The sequence below is a fragment of the Bos indicus x Bos taurus genome, chromosome 12, assembly GCF_003369695.1.
Source record: "Bos indicus x Bos taurus breed Angus x Brahman F1 hybrid chromosome 12, Bos_hybrid_MaternalHap_v2.0, whole genome shotgun sequence".
Lineage (NCBI taxonomy): Eukaryota > Metazoa > Chordata > Mammalia > Artiodactyla > Bovidae > Bos > Bos indicus x Bos taurus.
The window spans coordinates 76,519,534-76,544,939 of NC_040087.1; the positions used below are offsets into that span (position 1 = coordinate 76,519,534).

General features: G+C 39.5%; 1 protein-coding gene across 6 annotated transcripts in view; it reads left to right on the forward strand.

Annotated features, from left to right (window-relative positions):
- The window catches only part of PCCA (propionyl-CoA carboxylase subunit alpha), a 361,328-nt gene that overhangs the window by 109,163 nt on the left and 226,759 nt on the right, over window positions 1–25,406 (forward strand). For all 6 annotated transcript variants that reach the window (XM_027557904.1, XM_027557902.1, XM_027557903.1 and 3 more), the window contains exon 8: window positions 11,290–11,326. In XM_027557904.1, coding sequence (XP_027413705.1) covers window positions 11,290–11,326 — 37 coding nt within the window. The remainder of the gene's footprint in view (window positions 1–11,289; window positions 11,327–25,406) is intronic.

Genomic DNA, 25,406 nt, shown 5'->3' on the forward strand with positions numbered 1-25,406 from the left:
CTGTGTAAGTTTGACTGTGGTGTACAGTTCCCAACACCGCTTGTCTGAATGAATTTGTTAAGCTGCAATCTGTAGGATATAGTTTTCAGATAAATATTTAAAAAATAATTTTATGGAATGCCTTTTTGTTTTTCAGATAAATTTTAATAGTTTTATTTCTAGTTTGCTTTTAACTATTTCTGATATAAGAAGCAATACATTTTTTCTTTTAAATTTGATTATTTTAGAATCCCGTAGTAACTCCACTTTACTTCAAAACCACTACTTTTCACATTGTGTAGTTTAGATTTGTTAGGTAAGAGATTGTTTTTGATGGTGTCTATGCAGACAGAGAGTTGCTGATGCAGATAAAAAGTGTAAATTTTTGGAATACCTTGTAGTTTTAGCAGCTGCATTAAGCAGTACTCTTGCATTGGAAGACTGTATGTGCTAATTATAGATAATTCCATCTTTTTAAAATCCATTCTTTCTTCTCCCCATTGATCTGTGGTATTTTTAAGGCAGTTCTTTTTCTTGGCAACTATACTCTACCTTTTTCCCTTCCAAGTGCTTGAGTGGATTCATGTGGTTTCAGTTTGTTATATCTCTCTTTAAAACATTTGTTCCTTTTCTATTCAAATAATTGAATCTTATTTGGAGGTTCCATGGAGATGGTTTACCACATTCTTTTAAACCATTGTGTGTTGTACGTAAGGAGTCTTCTGGAATGATTTCCTTTTGTCTTGTTCTTGAGACTGGAAGAAGCACAAGCTGGAATCAAGATTGCTGGGAGAAATATCAATAACCTCAGATATGCAAATGACACCACCCTTATGGCAGAAAGTGAAGAGGAACTAAAGAGTCTCTTGATGAAAGTGAAAGAGGAGAGTGAAAAAGTTGGCTTAAAGCTCAACATTCAGAAAACGAAGATCATGGCATCCGGTCCCATCACTTCGTGGGAAATAAATGAGGAAACAGTGGAAACAGTGTCAGACTTTATTTTTCTGGGCTCCGAAATCACTGCAGATGGTGACTGTAACCACGAAATTAAAAGACGCTTACTCCTTGGAAGGAAAGTTATGACCAACCTAGATAGCATATTCAAAAGCAGAGACATTACTTTGCCAACAAAGGTCCGTCTAGTCAAGGCTATGGTTTTTCCTGTGGTGATGTATGGATGTGAGAGTTGGACAGTGAACTAAGCTGAGTGCTGAAGAATTGATGCTTTTGAAGTGTGGTGTTGGAGAAGACTCTTGGGAGTCCCTTGGACTGCAAGGAGATCCAACCAGTCCATTCTGAAGGAGATCAGCCCTGGGATTTCTTTGGAAGGAATGATGCTAAAGCTGAAACTCCAATACTTTGGCCACCTCATGTGAAGAATTGACTCATTGGAAAAGACTCTGATGCTGGGAGGGATTGGGGGCCAGAGGAGAAGGGGACGACAGAGGATGAGATGGCTGGATGGCATCACTGACTCGATGGACGTGAGTTTGAGTGAACTCCGGGAGTTGGTGATGGACAGGGAGGCCTGGCGTGCTGCAGTTCATGGGGTCTCAAAGAGTCGGACAGGACTGAGCGACTGAACTGAACTGATTTTGATTTGTGATGTGGAAAATGGATTAGAGCAGTGCAAAGCTTGAGTTTGGTGGGCCAATTAGAATACATTTCCTTTAATCTAGACAAGAAATGATGGGGGCCTAAAATAAGGTGTTAGAATGGAGCCAAGTTGACAGTGTGGGGAAACACTGGAGGTTGAAGATTTCATGATCCCTTAGATGTCAGGGGTGAAGCAGAGGGAAGAATCACCAGTCGTTAAATTGCTTTGTTTGGTTCTAATACCTACCTTTTTCCTGGGATATTTATTAAACTTATTTGAGTTTCTGTTGCTCTGTAAGAGAGAACAGTAATATTTGCATCTCAAAGTTATGGTAAGGTAGTTGAATGAGGTTTATACTGTAGGTTCACAGTAGTGATTATTTTTATCACCTCATTAGCCAGATTTTCAGCACTGCACTTTTGCTTTAGTAGAAAGAGCCAAATAATAAGTACAAAAAACTGGTGTGAAGGGAATCATTAAAAAAACGAAAAAAGAAAAGCTCTTTCCTAGTAATCAAAAAGTATACTGTTAGACATCAGTATCCTTTTTCCCTGCTAAACCAAGAATAACTTTCCTGATGATGCTACAGAGGCTTTATATTTTCGGGAAAAAAAATTTATTCAACCATGTTTATTACACAGCTTTATAATTAGAGAAATGTGTGCTAAAATTTAGATTTGCAAATAAATTAAGCAGAAAGAGTCTTCTGTTTGACTCAGAGTTATCTGGAAAACACATCATCAGTGGGAGCCTATTTCTTGAACCCAGGATTGCTGGAAGTTCTGCTTTATTTTTGTATATGACTTGAGGGTCTATTAGGCTCCAGGAGTTGGTGATGGACAGGGAAGCCTGGTGTGCTGCAGTCCGTGAGGTCACAAAGAGTTGGACATGACTGAGCGACTGAACTGAGCTGAGGGTGTATAGCTTTTTGTACACAGATAGAACATTTCCCCATGATGTCTTGAAGCAGTAATTTTTTTTTTTCTTCAAAAGCAGTGAAGGTTTTGTTCAAAAACCAGCTGATGGAAGTAAACTCCCAAATAGCTTCCCATATGGACGAGTAGCAGGACTTGGGTCCAGTGAGCCCAGAATTTGGGGTTGGTAAGTAGACTATCTGTGGTGAGAGAGGCAGGAGAGGTGTGGTCTGAATCGCAGGTGGTGGAGGTGGTATTTGACACCAACATCACTAGGAAAAAATGGGGTGTTCGGTGTCGGGGAGGACTATTTGAATCTGTCTTTGTTACAGATTTTCCTTCCCTTCTCCACCCAAGACAAGCCCCGCTCACCCACTAGGAAGAATACACAGATCAGCTGATCCACGCAAGTGTGCTGGAGGTTCCCCTAGACACATTTTTTGTGGTGTTGTAGCACCAGAATCCCAGGGATGGGGGAGCCTAGTGGGCTGCCGTCTATGGGGTCGCACAGAGACACGACTGAAGCGACCTAGCAGCAGCAGCAGCAGCACCAGTATTAGTTCTGTATTCTGTATCATGCAGTTTCAGAGTGAGTGATGATCCCAGGATAGAACACCCAGGGCCAAGCAGGAGAGAAGCACACTTGATAGTTGGGGGTGCGGGCTGCCCATTTTATCAGGTTGCCAACCCTGAGTGCTTGCTTGCTTCTTGCCAGACTCTGTTCTAGTATGTTTCATCTGTTACTGATTTCATCTTCTTAATAACCCCTATGAGATACTGTGTCCATCTTACAGATGAGAAAACCTGATCCAGAGAGGCATACTGGTAGGTAGCACATACACTGTCAGTGAGTCCTCATCGGAGCCCATGCCTTTTGGCCCCAGCACCTTTGCTCTTAGCTGCTGGGCCTCACTGCCTCACAGGTGGGTGCTGTAGACCATTAACAGGTGCACTGTGGTTAGCTGCTCAGTTGCATCTGGACTGTGGCCTGCCAGGCTTCTTTGTCCATGGGATTCTCCCCTGGAGTGGGTTGCAATGCCCTCATCCAGGGAATCTTCCCAATCCAGGGATCGAACCCAGGTCTCCTGCATTGCAGGCAGATTCTTTACTGTGTGAGCCACCAGGGAAGCCCAAGAATGCTGGAGTGGGTAGCCTATCCCCTCTCTAGGGAATTTTTCCTATCCAGTAATCAAACTGGGGTCTCCTGCATTGCAGGCAGATTCTTTACCAGCTGAGCTACCAGGGAAACCCAGCAGGTATATTAGGCTTGCAGAAAAGGCAGCCAGTTTTTTTTTTTTTTTTAGCTTCTTTTTACATGTTTGTGATCTACTTACTTGGGGCTTCCCTGGTGGCTCAGTCGATGAAGTGTCTGCCTGCAGTGCAGGAGACCTGGGTTTGATCTCTGGGTCAGGAAGATCCCCAGGAGAAGGAAATGGCAACCCACTCCAGTACTCTTGCTTGGAAAATTCCATGGATGAAAGAGTCTGTTAGGCTATAGTCCATGGAGTCATAAAGAGTCGAACACAACTGAGCAATTTCACTTTCACTTACTTGGTTATAGCAATATCACCTACCCTTCCCACCATATTCTCTGTAAAACAGAATTTTCACTGTTTTACTCTTGGGTTGGATGATAAAGCTCTCTTAATGCAAGTTGTACTGAAATAGAGGAGTAAAAGAAATGGTTACTGGTTCTGTTGGCTTCTTTCCTCTATCTCCATTTCTTGAACTGCTGCTTTAGAATTTATAGCTTAATGCTTTCCTCCACTGCTTCCCTCATCAGTATTTCCATGCGTTAAATAACTTTAGAAACTGAGTTTAGTTCAAGGCAGATTGGCATTACAGAATGAATGACAGGAATTTTTATTGCTTGAGGAAGAGAATCAAATGATGTCATTGGATTATTTCTCCTACCTCTTGAGTTGAAGTCATCAGGTTTATTCACTCAGTTCAGTTCAGTCGCTCACTCGTGTCTGACTCTTTGCGACCCCATGAATTGCAGCACGCCAGGCCTCCCTGTCCATCACCAACTCCCGGAGTTCACTCAGACTCAAGTCCATCGAGTCAGTGATGCCATCCAGCCATCTCATCCTCTGTCGTCCCCTTCTCCTCTGGCCCCCAATCCCTCCCAGCATCAGAGTCTTTACCAATGAGTCAACTCTTCCCATGAGGTGGCCAAAGTACTGGAGTTTCAGCTTTAGCATCAGTCCTTCCAAAGAAATCCCAGGGCTGATCTTCTTCAGAATGGATTGGCTGGATCTCCTTGCAGTCCAAGGGACTCTCAAGAGTCTTCTCCAACACCACAATTCAAAAGCATCCATTCTTCGGCGCTCAGCCTTCTTCACAGTCCAACTCTCACATCCATACATGACCACAGGAAAAACCATAACCTTGACTAGATGGACCTTTGTTGGCAAACTGTGACCCTTCATTTTGAAAGCTAACTACCACATAAAGTTTGACTTTTTAAAAAAATTAATGAAATGTTTATTTAAAAATCCTTATGTGGGTAGCATTATATATTTCTTTTTAACAGCAGTTTTTTTTTTTTGAAAACATAAGTTTCAAAACTTGAAATTGTGTGATGCAGTGAGAAAAGTGCTTGACTGAGAGAGAATTAAGACATGAAGGTGAATACCTGGAGTTGGTTTTGCCTAGTGTTGACAATATTTCATCAAAATGTTATGGCAGAACCCGAGCCTGTGTGGCTCTTGAGCCCCTGCTCCAGATTAATGCAGAGCACCCCCTTTCTGTGTGTCACTTAGATATGGGAATTTGGACAAGCCTCTCCGTCTCCTGGGATACAGGTTCACCCCCTTCTAACATCGATGCTCCTGAGATGAGAGTGCTGTTGGCACTGGAGTCATCATTCAGGAGATTGTCTTGTCACAACAGACTGATTTCTTTGGAGGCTGATGGATGGTTGTTTATTCATTCAACAAGTAATGTGTTGATTTGCTAAGCTCTGGGGATTCAGCAGAGAGAGCGAGTGAGCTAGTCAGGTCGCTCCTGGAGATGAAGTGTGGCAGGGGCCGTCCTAATGGAGGGGCAGGGTGTAATGTGATCACAGGGCAGTGATGCCTAACCTGGCATAGGACTGGAAAGGCTTTCTAAAGAGAGTGATGTCTGCGTGAAGCTCGAAGCAAGCACCCCTCCTTTTAAGAGAAAATGGTCATTTGTCTCTCACCTAGACTGCCGCTTCCCGGCTGGACTCCACAGATCCCGTTCCCCTCTCTCTAAAGAATTCGTCTGTTCGTTCCTTCATTCCTTCTTTCACTCAACAGCTGTTTCTTGCATGTGCCAGGCATTGTTCTAGGCACTGAAAATATATCGCTGAGCCAGCAAGACAGAGATTTCTGCTCTTCTGGAGCTTACATTTTAATGGGATCAGGGCCTACGCAGGGTAAGACAATACAGAAATAATATTAATAAGTAAATTCTATGCTAAAAGTCTGCCAAAGGCTGCCAAAGCAAGTCCCCTCATTTCCTTGCTCTTAAGCTGGAGTTGATGCTTTTTCATGAGGCCTTGCCTCACTGTGCAGTGGGCTGACGCTCAGGCCCCAGTCTCCCTGACTGTGTTCCACCATGATTTCATTTCCTAGGTCTCTTTTCAAAGTCACTGCATCTGAGAGGCCTCCTGAGACCGTTTTTTGAGTTCGAGATCCCCTGCTGTCATGTGCCCTCTTCACTTCCGCAGCACGCCTCTCGGTGCTGGTTTCTTAGCTGCTCGTCTGAGAGGCCTCCTGAGACCGTTTTTGAGTTCGAGATCCCCTGCTGTCACGTGCCCTCTTCACTTCCGCAGCACGCCTCTCGGTGCTGGTTTCTTAGCTGCTGTGCAGTCATGGTTAAGATCTGTCTTTTCTTCTAGGCTATAGATTGCACGAGGACTGGGGTGTAATGTTGTAATTTTTTGCTTACGGAGGAGCTTTTCTCGTTCTCTCCTGTGCCTTCAGGGCCTAGTGTGGGCCATACAGTACTATGATTTGGTTTGGTGAAGGTGGTGAAGGAGAATAGAGTTTCTGGCTGAGCCAGGTTGGCTGAGGAAAGGCTGGAGGGAGTGCGTGGCGTTGGGATAGAGAGAGACTAGGATGGACTGGTGGCTCAGAATGACAGGAACAGGTATGGAAACGGGAGTGAAGGAGCTGAAATTTGGTTCTGAGGCAGCGAGAAGTCATGAAAATGTGAAGCAGATATTGGGAATATACTATATTTTGTGGGGCTTGCCTGGTGGCTCAGCAGTAAAGAACTCACCTGCCCGTGCAGGAGACCGAGATTCAGTCGCTGGGTTGGGAAGATCCCCTGGAGAAGGAAATGGCAACCCACTCCAGTATCCTTGCCTGGGAGAAATCCCATGGACAGAGGAGCCTGGTAGACTGTCCATGGGGTCGCAAGAGTTGGACATGACTGAACAACTAAATCACCACCATCACTGTATTTAGTTAACAGTTAGTGCTCTGGAAATCACTAGTTAGATGATTGGAATAACACCTTCAAGTGTGGCAGATTGGCTTTCTAAAAAGGACTTATTTTATTTATGGCCCCGCTGGATCTTTGTTACTATGCATGGGGCTTTCTCTAGTTCCAGCGAGCGGGGGCTGCTCTTCGTCGTGATGCTTGGGCTTCTCACTGCAGTGGCTTTTCTTGGTGCGGCTCCCAGGCTCTAGAGCTCTGGCTCTGTAGTTGTGGCGCACAGACTTAGGTGTCCCCTGGCTTGTGAGCTCTTCCCGGACCAGGGATCGAACCTGTGTCCCCTGTATTGGCAGGTAGATTCTTTACCATTGAGCCATCAGGGAAGCCTTGATTTAATTTTTGAATTATGAGCGTAGTGTGAAATTTTTATCTTTATGTTTTTTTTTAAAGTTCAATGTGAAACTAAGGGTATGCAATGAGAAGTAAAATTTCCCCCTTTCCCCCAGCTCTCAATCCTATTTTTGAGCAGTTACTCAAGCTGAGTTTTTTAATATGTCTATACGTAGGTTTTTCTAAGCGCTGATGTATGTTTTTCTATCTTAATGTAGATGAGGTCTGTGTACTCTCCTCTAACTTTCCCTTCCTCCCACAGTGTATATTGTAGTTGGCATCTCTTTAGTGTGTGAGAGTTATCTTCTTGAAACCTAAATCTGAACCGTCTTTCTCCTGCCTGGTGCCAAGGCATTTGAACCGGGACCGAATCCCATAAGGTCCTGTCAGAGCAGAGCACAGCTGCTACCTGTATTGATGCTTCCTCCTGCCCTTTTCTGCCACGTCCTTACTGTGCCTCTGCACCAGCTTTCTAGACTAGGGTTTTCACGCATGTTGTTCCTTTTGTCTAGAATTCTTTCTTTTGAATCTTCCCATGGTGGCTAACTGCCGTTCCCTTTGGGTTTCAGTTTAAATTTTACTTTGGAAGTCCCCTGTCTGAGCGATCTTTCTGAAGTGGGTTCTCCCTCTTACTGGCTCCCTCTGTACCATTGGTTTCCATGGAACATTTATTTCAAGTCTCATTGGATTTGTTTACTCTCTTTTCTGTTTCACTTATTTGGCTGTATGTTCCTTGAGGGCAAAATCTATTTCATGTGGTATTTCCCTGTAAATATTTTCCTAATTAATGCACAAATGGATGAATAAGAACAGATGGAGCAATCTCATTTTTTTAAAAGGCTGTGTAGTATTCCATGTTGATATGTGTACCATTTATGGTACCAGTTTACCAGTTTCCTTAGTTAAGGCCTTTTAAGTTTTTTTTTTTTTTTCTCTTCTGATTTTCTTTCCTTACCAAACCACCACCAACCAAGTGAAAATAATAAATGTCTTTATATATGTCTCTTCGTGCGTGCATGTGACTATATCTGTAGAATAACTTCTCCAAAATGAAATTTCTGGGTCGAAAGATGTATGCCCTCAAACTTTTGATAGATACTGACTGTTTCTTTTTAAAAAGATTATACCCAATAGGGAGAGTAGTGCTAGTTCTCCTTCAGGTCACTGCTCTTGGCTGTTCGCAGATGCTGGTGGATGAAAAGTACTGTCTGGTAATTATGATTAGAGTTGAACATATTTTATATGTTACCCTTTTAAATTTCATTTAATGTAAACTTCTTATTTCATCCTTTGCTCATTTTTTCCTGATGACTGTTGGTCTTTTTCTTGTTGGTTTAATTCTTTTTACTAAGAATTGTTTTTCTACCTCTAGCCCTGTAGGGGCTTCCCTGGTGGCTCAGATGGTAAAGAATCTGCCTGCAATGCAGGAGACCTTGGTTCAATCCCTGGGTTGGGAAGATCCCTGGAGAAGGAAATGGCAACCCACTCCAGTATTCTTGCCTAGAGAATCTCATGGACAGAGGAGCCTGGCGGACTACAGTCCATGGGGGTCGCAAAGAGTCAGACACGACTGAGTGACTTATCAACTTCCCTCACTTTCAGCCCTACAAGGAAGTTACACTGTGGGATGTGTCAGTGCCATTGAATTTTGAGCTATATCGGGCTTTTTATCCCTTTAAAAGTAGTTTTATAAATATATGTGCTGAAGGAACATATTGGAACCAGGTATACTTAATAGTTTATTATTGAAACTGGTAATAGAGGTTTTTAGTGTCTAGTACATAATATGTTCTTAACAAAATAATTCTGCAATGAATTATTGACAAGTGAAAAGCTAATTTTAAAGACTATTGATTTTACTTGGAAGGTCATTTAGTGAATTTGCTTTTCGTAGTAGGAAAACTTAAGCGTTACCGATTAGTTAAGACACAAGATTATTTTGTGGTGGTTTATACAAGAGTTGGATTTGTAACAGCTGAAGAATTTTTAGAAGTTTTGCTTTGTGTAAATGATACCTCTCTCTGTACACAGTCCATCCCTAATATTTATATATAAATGCATGTTAAAATATTACTAATGAGCTAATATTTGCCTGTTAGTTCTCTCAAGGTAATGAACCTTTTAGATAGCAGGGTTTATTTTTTTCTTTGAATATCTTTTGCAAATATACTATTACTCGTTTGAAAGAAAAGACATGTTAAAAGTTTCCTTCTAGACTTCTTATAATCCAGTCTCCATCAGCCAGTACTGTTCCTGTATTTTGTTCATGAGGCACTAATTGTCTGCATTTGGCAGGTTTAACACTTCCTGACAGAGAGGCTATTAAGGGGAAGTATTCTCCAATAACTGTCAGTGGCTTGAACAAAGAACCTTCAAACTCAATGTGTGGAAACCACTAACATTCTTAAATGACCCTTTTCATGGAATTTTATCCCTTTAAGCTAAAATTTGGAGAATGTAGGGTCAGCGAAAACAGCAAGGTGTAATAAAGCAGTAAACCTTGATTTTTTTTTTTTTTTTTGCAGGAAGGGGATAGAATGGGAAGTATAGATTTATCTCTGACTTGAAAACAATTGTTATTTGGAAAATCTCATTAGCAGATGTGACTGCTTGGAGTTAAAAAAAAAAAAAGACTTAAAACTGATGTCGCTTTCAGGACCGCTTTGAACTTAACAAGCACCTATTTGGGGAGCAGACTGGCTAATGAAAGGAAATTAAATTTTTCTGACAACTTCCCCTGCCAGCCTCCTTATTCAGGGGATGTTATTAGGTACTGAAGACTTTTAAGGAAGATTTTTTTTTTTTTTTTTTTTTATTAGACATGAATGAACCAGTTATAAACATCCCCCGCCCCCATTTTGAGGGAGGATTCTGACATGGTTACTCTACATTTTTAAAGTATTAACGTAAAAGCTTAAAAAAAAAAAAATACCAGCGTTTACTTTGATAGTTTAAAGTTATTTTCCAAAAATTCAGGCTTTCTTACCAGCCAGTGGTTTCAAAACATTATTGTCATTCCTTGTGATAGTTTATGTCATCAAGTTATTTAAAAAGTTAAATTTATTAGGATTTACTTGAATTTAACATCTTTTCAGCTTTTCTTTGCTGTTTATGGGGGAAGTGTATCGGGAATGTCCTATGTTGGGCATGTTAGGTGAGAGTCACTGATCAATGAAATAGTTTAGATTCAAGGCAAGTTTCTGTGCATTCAATAGCATTGGTCGCTATTCACCAATGAATAATCCTTGCTTTCATAAACGCTTACCTTGTACTGTTTTATTTGTTACTGAAATAAAGCTGACTCACAGTGTTACTGTGTGCTGTTTTAGAATGCATTTCCTTTCCTTGGCTTTTGGGAAGATCCCCCCTCTACTAGATCATGGAATTTAAGATTTTTAATTTCTGTTGACAAGGTGCAACTGGTAAAGATAAAATTATGTACCCAAAAAAAGGACACAAAAAAAGTAATGGAGATTACTAAAGGAATTTTTTTGAGGGGAACAATTGGCAATTCCTATAGATACTGGAAATTTAGTTACTTTATTTCTGGAAAATCTGTCAAGCTCCTCCCAAACAATAGAGAATCAACTCCCCCTGCTGACAGAATCAAGGAAAACATGACGTGTAAATATCAGAGACAAACGAGCTAGCTGTGGACAAGCTTTAATGGTCTGATTTATGATTCAGTATTGATTGTAAACATCTAAATTCTGCCCTTAAATTCCAGCCACTGCACCAAATCATTTGACATTTCTGGTGGTGCTTCCTGCCAGCTCATTTCCAACTGCTTTGAGTTTCTTAATATAATAATGATGAGGTAGAATTTACATTCCACTTATGGTATTAATTTTACATTTCTCTGACTGAAAAGAGTTAGAAGGTTGTAAAATTGAACATTAAATGAATCGGAGGAGACAGTAGTGCAATATATGACTGCCCTAAAGACATTGTGCAATGGCTGATGGGATTAATGTTGAGTCTCATTTCCTGCTTTTTCAGGATGCAGATGAAGCTGTCAGAATTGCAAGGGAAATTGGTAAGTTCTTAAATTAACTTTGGTTGAGTTTCTGTGTCTTTCAGCAGATACGGTTGAGTGAACACGTAATACCTAATTCCCAGAGAGCAAATAGTACTTTAATAGTTTCAGGATTCTGATGAGTTGTTCCTCTGGAAGAATTTATCAGCAGCATCACCATATTCTATTATTAATGTGAACTTTAAAGAGTTAGTTTGACCTTCATGATAGTTCTTTTGTAAGATGAAGTCACTGGCTAATTAAAAGAAGAAATTGTCTTAATCGTTCTTGAGACTGGATGGAATGTAAGTTTATACATATGTAGTAGACCACAAGTTACTTAAGGGCACTCATGATTAAAATGAGGATTTCCTCTTTGACAAGGCTCTTCAAGTTTTTACTTTTTCTTAAGATGTTAAATATCAACTTTATAATCTTGCTAGGAAAGAGAAAATAGAATGTGAGAGATTAGAACAGAATATTCTATATTGGAATAAAAGGTAAGCTGAAGAACATTTTAATGACTGTTTTACTTGCCTGTTTTATGTATAATTGCACTGGGCCAGTGCTTCCTGACTTTTTATTTTCAAAAATATCCCTGGCACTCTTGACAACTAGTGTATTTTTAGTGCCTGGTAATTAAGAAAATGCAAGGGCCTACCATTACCATGGATTAGTATTGCTGTTGAATAACTGTGGTGTTGTATTAATCAGTTCGTATTTGTTTACATTTGATAGAAATTTGTCGGAATATGAGAGAGATTAGATAATGTTTGCTAGCTGGGCATTCCCAGCATCTCAGCATTCCTGAGCTGATAGAGCCAAACTTTCAGCACCCCACATTAACATTTCTTTAGTCCTGTTTTCTCACTAGATTGATTGTTTAGAGTTATTTTATTCATTGATTTGGCTGATTTGACTGATACAGGTCCTGGAGTTGAGACCAGACCCCAGAAAATCTTATTTTATCTGACTGTAACAGCTCTTCATTTAATCATTTCTCCAGGCTCATCAAAAAGCATTTCAGTACTTCACAGGAAGATTTGCTAGATTCTGAATAAGTTGAACTACATGGGCCTATTTTGGGGTTTATGCCTTTAAGAAAATCAACAGTTTCTCTCTGTGGTTTGAAATCACTGGCATTCTCCATAGCCTAAGAGGCTGTCACCTATCTGCTGGCTTTTGCGGACACCCTCCTAAAATAATTTTATTTCGTTGTGTACTTCTAAATGTCAAAAATCATCTTTCTAGTTCTCGTTTAGGTATTATTATTATCTATGTAATGGGATGTAATAGTAATATCACAGTAGTATCTACACAAAAAGAGCAGAATATTTGGAGGAATTTTTGAGAAATACAAAGAGATTAGGATAAAATCTTGAATTACACTGGTTTGTCACAATTTAAATTGTGAATCTTCAGCTCTTGAAAATGTCCTTTGTGTAAATGACAGATTGCTTAGCTTGCTGTTTCATGTTTTGTCTTCCACTTAAAAAAAAAAAAAACCTGTAGCCTTTAAAATAACCAGTTAATCACAATGGGACTCTGACCAGTTCTCATCACTTGGCTTTCTTCCTTTAATATTTTAATGCTGTGCTTAACCGCACTGCCCACCCCCCCACTTCAGTTTTATACTTCCTGAGGTTATTTTCAATTTGAGGCTCTTTTTTTAATATCTGGGCACATCCTTTATGGGCCTTCCTCTTTCCTATCTTTCCTCTAATTCTTCCTCACTTGCTTCTTCTCATTTGTGAAATGAATGATTGCCATCATGGCTATTAAATATAAGGGTGCTAGTGTTTTGCTTATGCTAAAAGAAAGGGAAGCCATAAAATTTGAGGTGAAATAAAACATAATAAAGAACAGGGCAGGGTCATCAACTTTATAAAGCTTTTGGAATTCCCCTGAAAACCCCTTCTGAATCACTCTGAAACCTCCCATAAAACCTTTTCCCTCAAGTGCCAGCTTCTAAAATAAGTGAAATTACATGCTATTAAAGTTTCTGGGTTTTCTGTACTGTTTGGCGATTCATCACTTTTATACTAATTTTATTGAGATATATCACATTTTAACTACATTTTGAGTTCAGTGACTTCTCGTGAGTTTGTCTAAGAGTTGAACTGAACATTGATTCCCTGGTAAAATATGTTCCCTTTTCTGAACAACTGAAATGTAATCATGCCTCTCACACCTACCCATTTGTAGGTTGTGGATGGTCATAACTATTCATAGATTCCTCTGTTTTACTGTCTTTCTGGGTTATGTGGTGAAAATGAAATTGATCTTTTCTGTGGTTTCCTTCTCTCTCACATCTGTGCTTCTTTTCTTTTCTTCTGTGCTGCCCAAGGAGGAGACTACTGGCTGGAGCATTGATGAATTAGGTGTCTTTTGCATAATAGTAGCTCTTGTTTATGGAGCATTTTTTCCCCAGTAGCAGGCAGTTTTGTGAATGTTATTTCTAATGCTAATTCTCCTCTTAATTATTTTCATTTACATTTAAGAAACAAAGGATTAGAAATGGTAAGTAATTTGCTCAAGGTCTCAGAGCTACTGAGTGGTGGGTGCTTCAAATTTAGGTTCATTTAGCTCCGGGGACCATGTATTTTTCAAGATACTTTGGTAAAACTAATAGGATTAGAGGATGCGGGCTAAAATTTGAGTTGCCATTTTGTGTCAAATAGTACAAGGCATGTTATATGTGGAATTTAAGAGTCAGATAGGCTCTTATCATTGTCAGGGTGAGAGACAGTTAAGACTTAATATGTTACTTTTGTGTACTTTTTTTTTTGGTCTTCCTTGTCTCCCTCATCCTCACTCCTGATATTTTCCCTTTGACCTCTCTAAGTTGAAGATACAAGACCTATTGATCCCGAGTTTATCTTTAACCCTAGAGATAGACAACAGCAATCAGTGAGCTTGATTTGCATTACAGTTTGATCTGGATCAAAGGTCCTTAATACAATCAGGCCAAAATTGATTCTTGAAAGAAAAAGAAATTGTAAATTTCAACTCTGTCTTTAACGACTTCCAGATTATTCTAATTCCTTTTTTTGGCCTGTCTTTCTCACAGTTACAAATCATACCCAATTTAAGTGAAAATTTTTTGGTCCTCAAGTCATCATACTCCAGACCTGCTTCTCACCAGGGTTTCTACATCTGATATTTCACTCCACATACTCAGTGGCTAACGCTAAATCCCGAGATCTATCGTGGTGCCCTTTCCTTGTCATCCTCTTGTCACGCTACCGATAGATACGGTCACTTCTTCATTCAAAATATCTCCCATATTCACTGCTCACTGTCTTGACTACCAACACTCTCCTCCAGATTACCATTATTCTGGAAGGGACTATGATAATAGTTTCTCTACTTCTTAAACCCTTTGAAGCCATTCTTCACATAGCAGTCGGTGTGATATTTTAAAACTCTAAATAATAAGGAAATAATAAGGACTCACCCCATCTCATTCCACCCAGTCAATTCCTGCTTTAAACCCATTAATGTCTTTCCATTGCACTTAGATAAAATGAAAATTCCTTGTTGGGACTACAAACCCAGAATGATTTGACATCTGCCTTTCTCTCCAATCCCATTTTATACCACTCCCTTCCTTGCCTACCATACTTTAGTCACTAGCTTTCTTGAACACATCAAACTTAGAATAAGTTTTTGGGGATAGAGTGGGAAGTCTAGAACACTCTTGCTGATATCTTTCATATCTTGGCTTAAGTGTCATGTATTCAAGAGAAGACACTCTGACATTTCTAGTCAGTCATTCTGTTTTATAACCGTATTCTAAATCTCTGTAAAGTACTCATGACTTTTGGATATTTTTCTTGCTTCTTAATTTTTTCCTGGTGTATTATTTTGAAAATTTTCAATCAGACAATATTTTAAAAGAATTTTACAGTGTATTCCCATAGGTGCTATGCTGTGCTCACCTGTGTCCGACTCTTTGCGACCCCTTGGACTGTAGCCTGCCAAGCTCCTCTGTCCATGGGGATTTTCCAGGCAAGAATGCTGGAGAGGGTTGCAATGCCCTTCTCCAGATCTTCCCAACCCAGGGATCAAACCTGGGTCTCCCACATTGCAGGCAGATTCTTTACTGTGTGAGCCACAGCAGGGAAGCCCAAGAATACTGGAGAGGGTAGCCTATCCCTTCTCTAGGGTAACTTTCTGACCTAGGAATTGAAACAGGGTGTGCTGCATTGCAGGCAAATTCTTTACCAACTGAGCTACCAGGGAAGCCCCGTGTGCTTATATTCCCAACACCAAAACTCCATTATTAATCTTTTGCTAAATTGGCTTTATTGCTTATTTGTTTAACTATTTAAATTTTGGTGTATTTCATAGTACATTGCAAATACCAGTATGCATCCTGCTAAATACTTGAATATACATGTCATTAACTTAATTCAGTATTTGTATACAATTTGGTTATTTTAAGGCAAACTTTGTATACAGTTAACGTGAACACATCTGAAGTATGTATTTGTTGGTTTTGATATATGCATACCCCAAACACCACCAAGATGTTGAACATTACTGTCATACTCAGTTGACGTTGAACATTCCCTCATACTCAGTGCTTGTCAGTCCTCACTCCCCCCACAACCGGGTTTAGAGACAACCTGTTCTCAATTTTTATACCAAATATTCTGTTCAGTCGCTCAGTCGTGTCCAACTCTTTTCGATCCCATGGACTACAGCATGCCAGGCCTGCCTGTCCATTACCAACTCCCGGAGTTTACTCAAACCCATGTCCATTGAGTCGATGATGCCATCCAACCATCTCATCCTCTGTCGTCCCCTTCTCCTCCCGCCTTCAATCTTTCCCAGCATCAGGGTCTTTTCAAATGAGTCAGTTCTTTGCATCAGGAGGCCAGAGTATTGGAGATTCAACTTCAGCATCAGTCCTTCCAATGAATATTCAGGACTGATTTCCTTTAAGATGGACTGGTTGGATCTCCTTGCAGTCCAAGGGACTCTCAAGAGTCTTCTCCAACACCACAGTTCAAAAACATCAATTCTTCAGTGCTCAGTTTTCTTTAAAGTCCAACTCTCACATCCACATGTGACTACTGGCAAAACCGTAGCCTTGACTAGATGGACCTTTGTTGGCAAAGTAATATCTCTGTTTTTTTAATATGCTATCTAGGTTGATAATAACTTTTCTTCCAAGGAGCAAGCATCTTTTAATTTCATGGCTGCGGTCACCATCTGCAGTGATTTTGGAGCCCCAAAATAAAGTCTGTCACTATTTCCACTGTTTCCCCATCTATTTGCCATGAAGTGATGGGACCAGATGCCATGATCTCAGTTTTCTGAATGTTGAGCTTTAAGCCAACTTATCACTCTCCTCTTTCACTTTCATCAAGAGGTTCTTTAGTTCTTCTTCGCTTTCTGCCATAAGGGTGGTATCATCTGCATGTCTGAGGTTATTGATATTTCTCCAGGCAATCCTGATTGCAGCTTGTGCTTCCTCCAGCCGAACATTTCTCATCATGTACTCTGCATATAAGTTAAATAAGCAGGGTGACAATATATAGCCTTGACGTACTCCTTTCCTGATTTGAAATCAGTCTGTTGTTCCATGTCCAGTTCTAACTGTTGCTTCCTGATCGCATACAGATTTCTCAGTAGGCAGATCAGGTGGTCTGGTATTCCCGTCTCTTTAAGAATTTTCCATAGTGTGGTGATCCACACTGTCAAAGGTTTTGGCATAGTGAATACAGCAGAAGTAGATGTTTTTCTGGAATTCTCTTTGCTTTTTATATGATCCAACGGATGTTGGCAATTTGATCTCTGGTTCCTCTGCCTTTCCAGCTTGAACATCTGGAAGTTCATGGTTCACGTACTGTTGAAGCCTGGCTTGGAGAATTTTGAGCATTACTTTACTAGCGTGTGAGATGAGTGCAGTTGTGCGGTAGTTTGAGCATTCTTTGGAATTGCCTTTCTTTGGGATTGGAATGAAAACTGACCTTTTCCAGTCCTGTGGCCACTGCTGAGTTTTCCAAATTTGCTGATGTATTGAGTGCAGCACTTTCACAGCATCATCTTTTAGGATTTGAAAGAGCTCAACTGGAATTCCATCACCTCCACTAGCTTTGTTTGTAGTAATGTTTCTTAAGGCTGACTTGACTTCACATTCCAGGATGTCTGGCTCTAGGTCAGTGATCACACCATCGTGATTATCTGGGTCATGAAGATCTTTTTTGTATAGTTCTTCTGTGTATCCCCTGGAGAAGGAAATGGTAACCCACTCCAGTATTCTTGCCTGGAGAATCCCATGGACAGAGAAGCCTGGTAGGCTATGGTCCATGGGGTCGCAAAGAGTCAGACACGACTGAACGACTTCACTTTCTTTCTTTATGTGTATTCTTGCCACCTCTTAATATCTTCTGCTTCTGTTAGGTCTATACCATTTCTGTCCTTTATTGTGCGCATCTTTGCATGAAATGTTCTCTTGGTATCTCTCATTTTCTTAAATCTCTAGTCTCTCCCATTCTATTGTTTTCCTCTATTTCTTTGCATTGATTGCTGAGGAAGGCTTTCTTATCTCTCCTTGCTATTCTTTGGCACTCTGCATTCAAATGGGTATATCTTTGTTTTTCTCCTTTGCTTTTCACTTCTCTTCTTTTCACAGCTATTTGTAAGGCCTCCTAAGACAGCCATTTTGCTCTTTTGCATTTGTTTTTCTTGGGGATGATCTTGATCCCTGTCTCCTGTATAGTGTCATGAACCTCTGTCCATAGTTCATCAGGCACTCTATCTATCATATCTAATCCCTTGAATCTATTTGTCACTTCCACTGTATAATTGTAAGGGATTTGATTAAAGTCATATCTGAATGGTCTAGTGGTTTTCCCTACTTTCTTCAATTTAAGTCTGAATTTGTCAATAAGGAGTTCATGATCTGAGACACAGTCAGCTCCCTGTCTTGTTTTTGCTGCCCGTATAGAACTTCTCCATCTTTGGCTGCAAAGAATATAATCAGTCTGATTTCCATATTGACCATCTGGTGATGTCCATGTGTAGAGTCTTCTGTTGTGTTGTTGGAAGAGGGTGTTTGCTATGACCAGTGCGTTCTCTTGGCAAAACTCTATTAGCCTTTGCCCTGCTTCATTCTATACTCCAAGACCAAATTTGCCTGTTATTCCAGGTATTTCTTGATTTTCTCCTTTTGCATTCCAGTCCCCTATAATGAAGAGGACATCTTTTTTGGGTGTTAGTTCTAGAAGGTCTTATAGGTCTTCATAGAACTGTTCAGCTTCAGCTTCTTCAGCATTACTGGTTGGGGCATAGACTTGGATTACTGTGATATTGAATGGTTTGCGTTGGAAACGAAGAGATCATTCTGTTGTTTTTGAGATTGCATCCAAGTGCTGCGTTTCAGACTCTTTTGTTGACCATGATGGCTACTCCATTTCTTCAAAGGGATTCTTGCCCACAGTAGTAGATATAATGGTCATCTGAGTTAAATTCACCCATTCCAGTCCATTTTAATTCGCTGATTCCTAAAATAGTAAATATTAGATTTGTAAAAGTTGGGATAAAATTTAGATAGTATAAAATCCAGCCTTTCAAAGTGTACAGTCCAGTGGTTTTTAGTATATTCACAGAATTAGTGAATCTTCACCACTGAAGAGGAACTAAAGAGCCTCTTGATGAAGGTAAAAGAGGAGAGTGAAAAGCTGGCTTAAAACTCAACGTTCAACAAACTAAAATCAGGCATCTGGTCCCATCATTTCATGGCAAATAGATGGGGAAACAGTAAGAGACTTTATTTTCCTGGGCTCCAAAGTCACTGCAGATGGTGAGTGCAGCCATGAAATTAAAAGACGCTTACTCCTTGGAATAAAAGCTGTGACAAACTTAGACAGCCTATTAAATAGCAGAGACATTGCTTTGCCCACAAAGGTCCGTCTAGTCAAAGCTGTGGTTTTCCTGTAGTCATGTATGGATGTGAGCTCTGGACCATAAAGAAGGCTGAGCATTGAAGAATTGATGCTTTTGAATTGTGGTGCTGGAGAAGACTCTTGAGAGTCCCTTGGACTGCAAGGAGAAGGAAATCAGTCCTGAATATTCATTGGGAGGACTGATGCTGAAGCTGAAGCTCCAATACTTTGGCCACCTGATATGAAGAGCTGACTCATTAGAGAAGACCCTGAGGCTGGGGGAGATTGAATGCAGGAAGAGAAGGCGATGACCAAGGACAAGATGGTTGGATGGCATCACCGACTTGATGGATATGAGTTTGAGCAAGGACCGAGAGATAATGAAAGACAGGCAGGCCTGACGTGCTTCTGTTCATGGGGTCTCAAAGAGTCAGACACGACTAAGCGAGTAAGCAACACCACCACCTACCACTCTAATGCCAGAACACTTTCAGTACCCACAAAAGAAACTCTGTATTCATTAATGTGTGTGTGTGTGCATGAGGGCATGTGCTCAGTCATGTCCGACTCTTTTTAACCCCATGGACTATAGCCCACCAGGCTCCTCTGTCCATGGGATTCTCTAGGGAAGAATGCTGGAGTGTGTTGGTATTTCCTCCCCAGCTATCCAATAACAGTCACTCCTTATATTCTAGCCCCTGGCAATCACCAATTTGCTTTCTGTTTCAGTGGATTTATCTATTCTGGATATTTCTTATAAATGGAATTATAAAACTAATGACCTTCTGTGTTCACTTAGAGTTATATTTTCAAAGTTCCTGGATATGTATATTGGTATTTCATTCTTTTTATGAGCAAATAATATTCCATCCTGTTCCAGAATACTGGAGTGGGTAGCCGGTCCCTTCTTCAGGGGATCTGGTCAACCTAGGAATCAAACTGGGGTCTCCTGCATTGCAGGTGGATTCGTTACCGGCTAAGCTACCAGGGAAGCCCAAATAGTATTCCATTGTGTGTTTATAGTACATTTTATTTATTCATTTAGCTGCAGATGGACATTTGGTTTGTTTCCATATACTGCGTGTTGCAGATAGTGCTGCTGTGAATATGCATATCTATGGATGTTTGTGTATCTGTTTTCAACTATTTTGGTATATACCTAGTTGTGGAATTGCTGGTTTACGTGGTAATTCTATGGTTAACTTTTTGAGGAACTGCCAATCTGTTTTCCCCAGTGGCTGAAACATCTTACATTCCTACTAGCAGTGTATGAGGTTTCCAATTTCTTTTCATCCTTGCCAATATTTGTTATTTTCTGTTTTTTTTTTTTTTTAATATTATTGCCATCCTAGTATGTGTGAAATGATATCTCACTGTGGCAGATATTGGCAGAATGGATAAAAAAATCCAACTATATGCTGTCTCTAAGAAACTCACTTTGGATCTAGACACAGAGGTAGATTGAAAGCAAAAGATTAGAAATAGATATCCCATGCAGATAGTAATCAAGAGAACTGGGGTGGCTCTACTAAAATATATTTTGTCTATCAGACAAAATGGACTTTAAGTCTAAAACTGTTGAAAGAGATGAAAGACACTATGTATCAACTGTTATAAACACATACGCACCAAACAGCCAAGACCAAAAATACACGAAGTAAGTATTGACGTGAAAAGGGAAATCGATAGTTATACAATAATAGTTGGGGACTTCAGTAGTACAATTTAAATAATGAGTAGAAGGTCCAGAGAGAGGATCAGTAAAGAAGTAAAGATTGTAACAGTTTAAACCAATGAAACTTTATAGATATATATAGGACACTCTACCCAATAGTAAAAGTATACACATTTGTCTCAAGTAATTCTCTGTTAAATGGAAGAGTGAATGACTGAGATATAAAGAATTGAGTTGTAAAGAATTTTTGATGGAAAAGAGAAAATAGTATCAAGCTGGAACAGTATCTCATAAAGTTTGTTCCTTTCCCTGCAGAATCCCAGGATTTAGTTTGATATGGAAATACTCTCTTGTCTCTTGTACTCAATTACCTTGATGGGTTGCTCTTCTCTTAAAATAGTGTGGGGTTTTCTCTGCATTAAGCAAATTCTTTCTTTGAAAATGATTGTTTTATGTTCATTTGCTTAGTATTTTATAGTAAAATTGACCACGGGTTAGTTTGTATTTCTAGTTTCTAGTGGCTTACTTGGTAGCCCAGCTGGTAAAGAATCAGCCTGCAATGCAGGAATCCCCAGTTCGATTCCTGGGTCAGCAAGATCTGCTGGAGAAGGGATAGGTTGCCCACTCCCGTATTCTTGGGCTTCCCTGGTGGCTCAGAGAGTAAAGAATCCACCTGCAATGTGGGAGATTTCTAGTACTTAAGACAGTGAACATCACATAAGTATGTATTAAGTGAATGGTTATTCAGTGAATGAATCCAAATAGAGGTGTCTATATAAGTATGGAAATAAGTAGACCCACATTTTAAAGGTTTTTTTTTTTTCACAGTATTTATAGATCATGATTTGACAATATTTTTTCTCATCCCCCCCCCCCTTCATCTCCAAATTTGTAATGGAGATATCTGGGAAGAGTAGCAATATTAAGTAAGCCAGGATAAACTCTCAGCTAACAGATAACTAAAAAGAAAAAAAAAGCTAGGATTATTTAAGTAAACTTAGTATGTGATTGTTAATGACTATAGCAAGTCAGTCCATTTTGGCTGTCCTTGGATTCATTAGGCAGGACTAATGGAAGTTTTAAGATTCAAACATAGGAGAGTCTTTTAATGAACCTTCTTGGCGTCACACTAACCTATGACGTTATATCTTACGTTCTCTGCAGGTTAGGCTCTCCCATAAATTTCTTCTTGATATTAGTCTTCCTACCACCTTGGCCCCTGTCTCTTAAGTATGTAGCAACTATATTATCTTTTCTTCTCTGCCCTGGCTATTTTTTCCTTTCCTTTGGCTAGTTTTCCTTTTGGCATGGTATAACGTTTAAAAAAGTTGCTCTTGTTTTTTTAATATAGAAGAACAAATTGTTCATGCTACGAGGGATAGAAATACTTAGCTAAGACCTCAAATCTTTTCTTTCTTTCATGCAGCTTAGAAAACTTTTCACATGTTGTATATGACTTTGTGGTTAAAGATATGTCAAGGAAGCTTTTGAAAAAATATTGCAATTTGTATCTTTTCCCCAATCTTAACATCGTGTTAATTCATTTTCTAATTTGGTCCTCAGTAGAAGAGATATTTAATATTCATTTATTTAATTAGGAGATTTCTAAGAAATGCCTAAGGAAAAATTATGTTGAAGAAAATAGTGTTAAAGTATTCTCATTCTCATAAAGTATGAAAGAATGAGGTTTTCATTTTGCAGTTTTCATATTATTGAAGTCTAGTGGTCATTTGAGGTTACAATGATAGTCCGTGTTCTGCAGCCCTTCTCTCTTTTCTTCGTCAGTTGGGTCCTTCCGTTTTCTTTCGTTGCTCCAATATACACACTTCGGGTTTCCGCATTGTTTCACAAGTTCTCTCTCTGCATTTTACCACGTTATATGTGTTCTCACTGTCTCTCTTGTTGTTTTATTGCTGTTCCTTCTTGCATACCTTTTCTTTTTTTTATCACTCTATTGCAAAAGGCTCTACATAATGTTTGGAAACTTTCTGACAGCTCATTCTGCTCCAGTCTAGATGTTGAACCATGCTTTACTTCTGATCCCTGAATCAGAATTAGGGATCTAGTATATTTTATTTGCCTGAGTAGAGGAAAGGTAGCCCAGATCAGTTTTCCCAAGAAAACAAAAAAAAAACCTAATTGCCTCTCTTTGCCATATTTAAACAAATACTGTTATGTACTGGTTTACTTTCTTATAGCACAGCTTGATTAAATCTTTATGTGTATACTATTTAAACTCAGTGTATTTGTATAGATATCCGTGTGTTCATGTGTGCATAGCCATCTTAGGAAAGGCAAAATGTCCTGTGCCCACTTTACACTTTTTCATTTTCCAGTGGTAAAAGCTCAGTGATAATAAGGATCACCTCTAGGTACCTTTTGTAGAGATTATGTTCATCTGCAGTAGTAGTAGATACATGAATAAATCATAGTTGGACTGTAACACATATATGTTTATGTTCTAGTTACTGGATAATTATAGGCCCTAGAGAAATATAAATATATATCACTTCAGTCTGAAGTGTGCTCTTCTGAAGATACACCAATACTAAATTGATAATGACTGAAGTAACTATAACTAACTTATAATTAAAAGGCAACAACAAAAAAGTGGAACATTATGACCAAATAACAATATGGGAAACGCATTGATGGTGGAATTTATTTTTCCAAATTGTTTGAATTTGAACTATCTCCTTGTTTGTCTTCACAGTAGGAACTTTTCAGTGTAGCCAAGTGTTGCATGGCAGCCAAATTGCCTAGTAGATTTTGAATTATGTTTCCTTGGAAAACTTAGTAATGTGGTAATTCTTATTTGAGTCTGTGCAACTGTCATTCATTTATCAGAGCTGTAGTGTTACACCTTTTTATTGCCCCTGCCCTGTAACCTTAAACAGCAAAGATTTTCCTCATCCTCCATGTTCACTTCCCGTTGGTAAGACTGTGGGTGCATTGGAGTTCTATTCTATGCCAGCCTTGTCCAGGTATGAGGCTGATGGAGGTTCTGCCATCCACAGTGGCACGGATCATGGAGGCAGGAAGTAGAGGGGTCTCGATTTTGATCAGCAGTTCTCTGTAATTCAGCATTCACTACTATATTGCATTATGTGGTTTTGCAGTTTGTATATCATCGTCATCATGTCCTAAATCTTGAATTCATCCCCTTTTCTCCATTTATCTTGTGGTTCCATTTGTTCAAGCTAGTGTCATCTTTTGCCTAGATCACTGTAATAGCCTTCCAGATGGCTCCTCTGTCACAGACTGGATACCTGTCTTAAAGCAGACCCTGGAATTTTATTGGGGAATATTCTTGGGACCAATGCACATGAGGGAGTGAAAGAAATTGTGGACTGAAGGGGGATTTGAATTGAGTTGAGACTCAGACTCAACAACGGCCTTAGCTCTTCCTGCAAAGAGTTCTGCGTATTGAAAAGTGGAAGTTACTCAGTCGTGACTCTCTGCAACCCTATGGACTATACAGTCCATGGAATTCTCCAGGCCAAAATACTGGAGCGGGTAGCCTTTCCCTTCTTCAGGGGATCTTCCCAACCCAGGGATCAAACCCAGGTCTCCTGCATTGTAAGCAGATTCTTTGCCAACTGAGCTGTCAGGAAAGCCCAGTATTGGCTGATCTTTTATATTAAATAGCTGTCTCAAATTGGGGCAATAAGATTGAACTGTTATACACGTATGTTAACTAAGCCTTGGGTGCAGCAGGCTGCCCCTTGGAAGGAGTAATACAAGCTGAGGACAAGTCAGCTTTTGGTTGATGAAACTTCCAGCAGCTGGAGGAATGTCCTAAAGTGGTGAGATGGACAGAGCTCTGTTTCATAATTTTAATATGTATTTTCCACAGTTGTTCATTTCTGAGTATTTTCAGAGTTCTGTTATGATTTTTGAATCTGGCTATTTAGGAATACATTAACAAACAGTTTCAACTTTTTGTTATATTTCTAATTGCTTTCTGATTAGTGAATATCATCTTTCTTATTTAGAAACTTTCTAATTTGATGAGAATTGCTTTATGGCCAAGGAGTAAATCACTTTAAATACATCTTCCATGTGTACCTGAACAGAGTGTGTATTTTCATATTATTGTAGGCCATGTTTTGTAGGTCAAGTCTGCCTATTGGGATGTTCAAATCTTCTAGTGATGTTTTTGGCTATTTGATCAGTTTTTGAGAGTGGATTAGTGACGTTTTCTTGCTTGCCAGGAAGTTAATGGGTAATATAGCAGTGTAATGTGTCTTCTTGGCTAATTTTACTTTTTATCAAATATATGGCTTTTTTTGAGTTTGCTTTCTAATTTCATTTTATCAGTATTGTTATGCCTAAACCAGGTTATTTTGGTGTTTTCCTATGTTCTTTTTTTTTTTTTTTTTCCCAGTCAACCAGTAGTCTATTGATTGAGGTCTCTCTCTTGTAAGTGTATATACTGATGTTTTTCTTTTTCTGTTCAAGACTGGCACTGTCTTTTAACCATAGATTGCAGTCAATGTACATTTGTTGTATTTACTACTTTCTGATT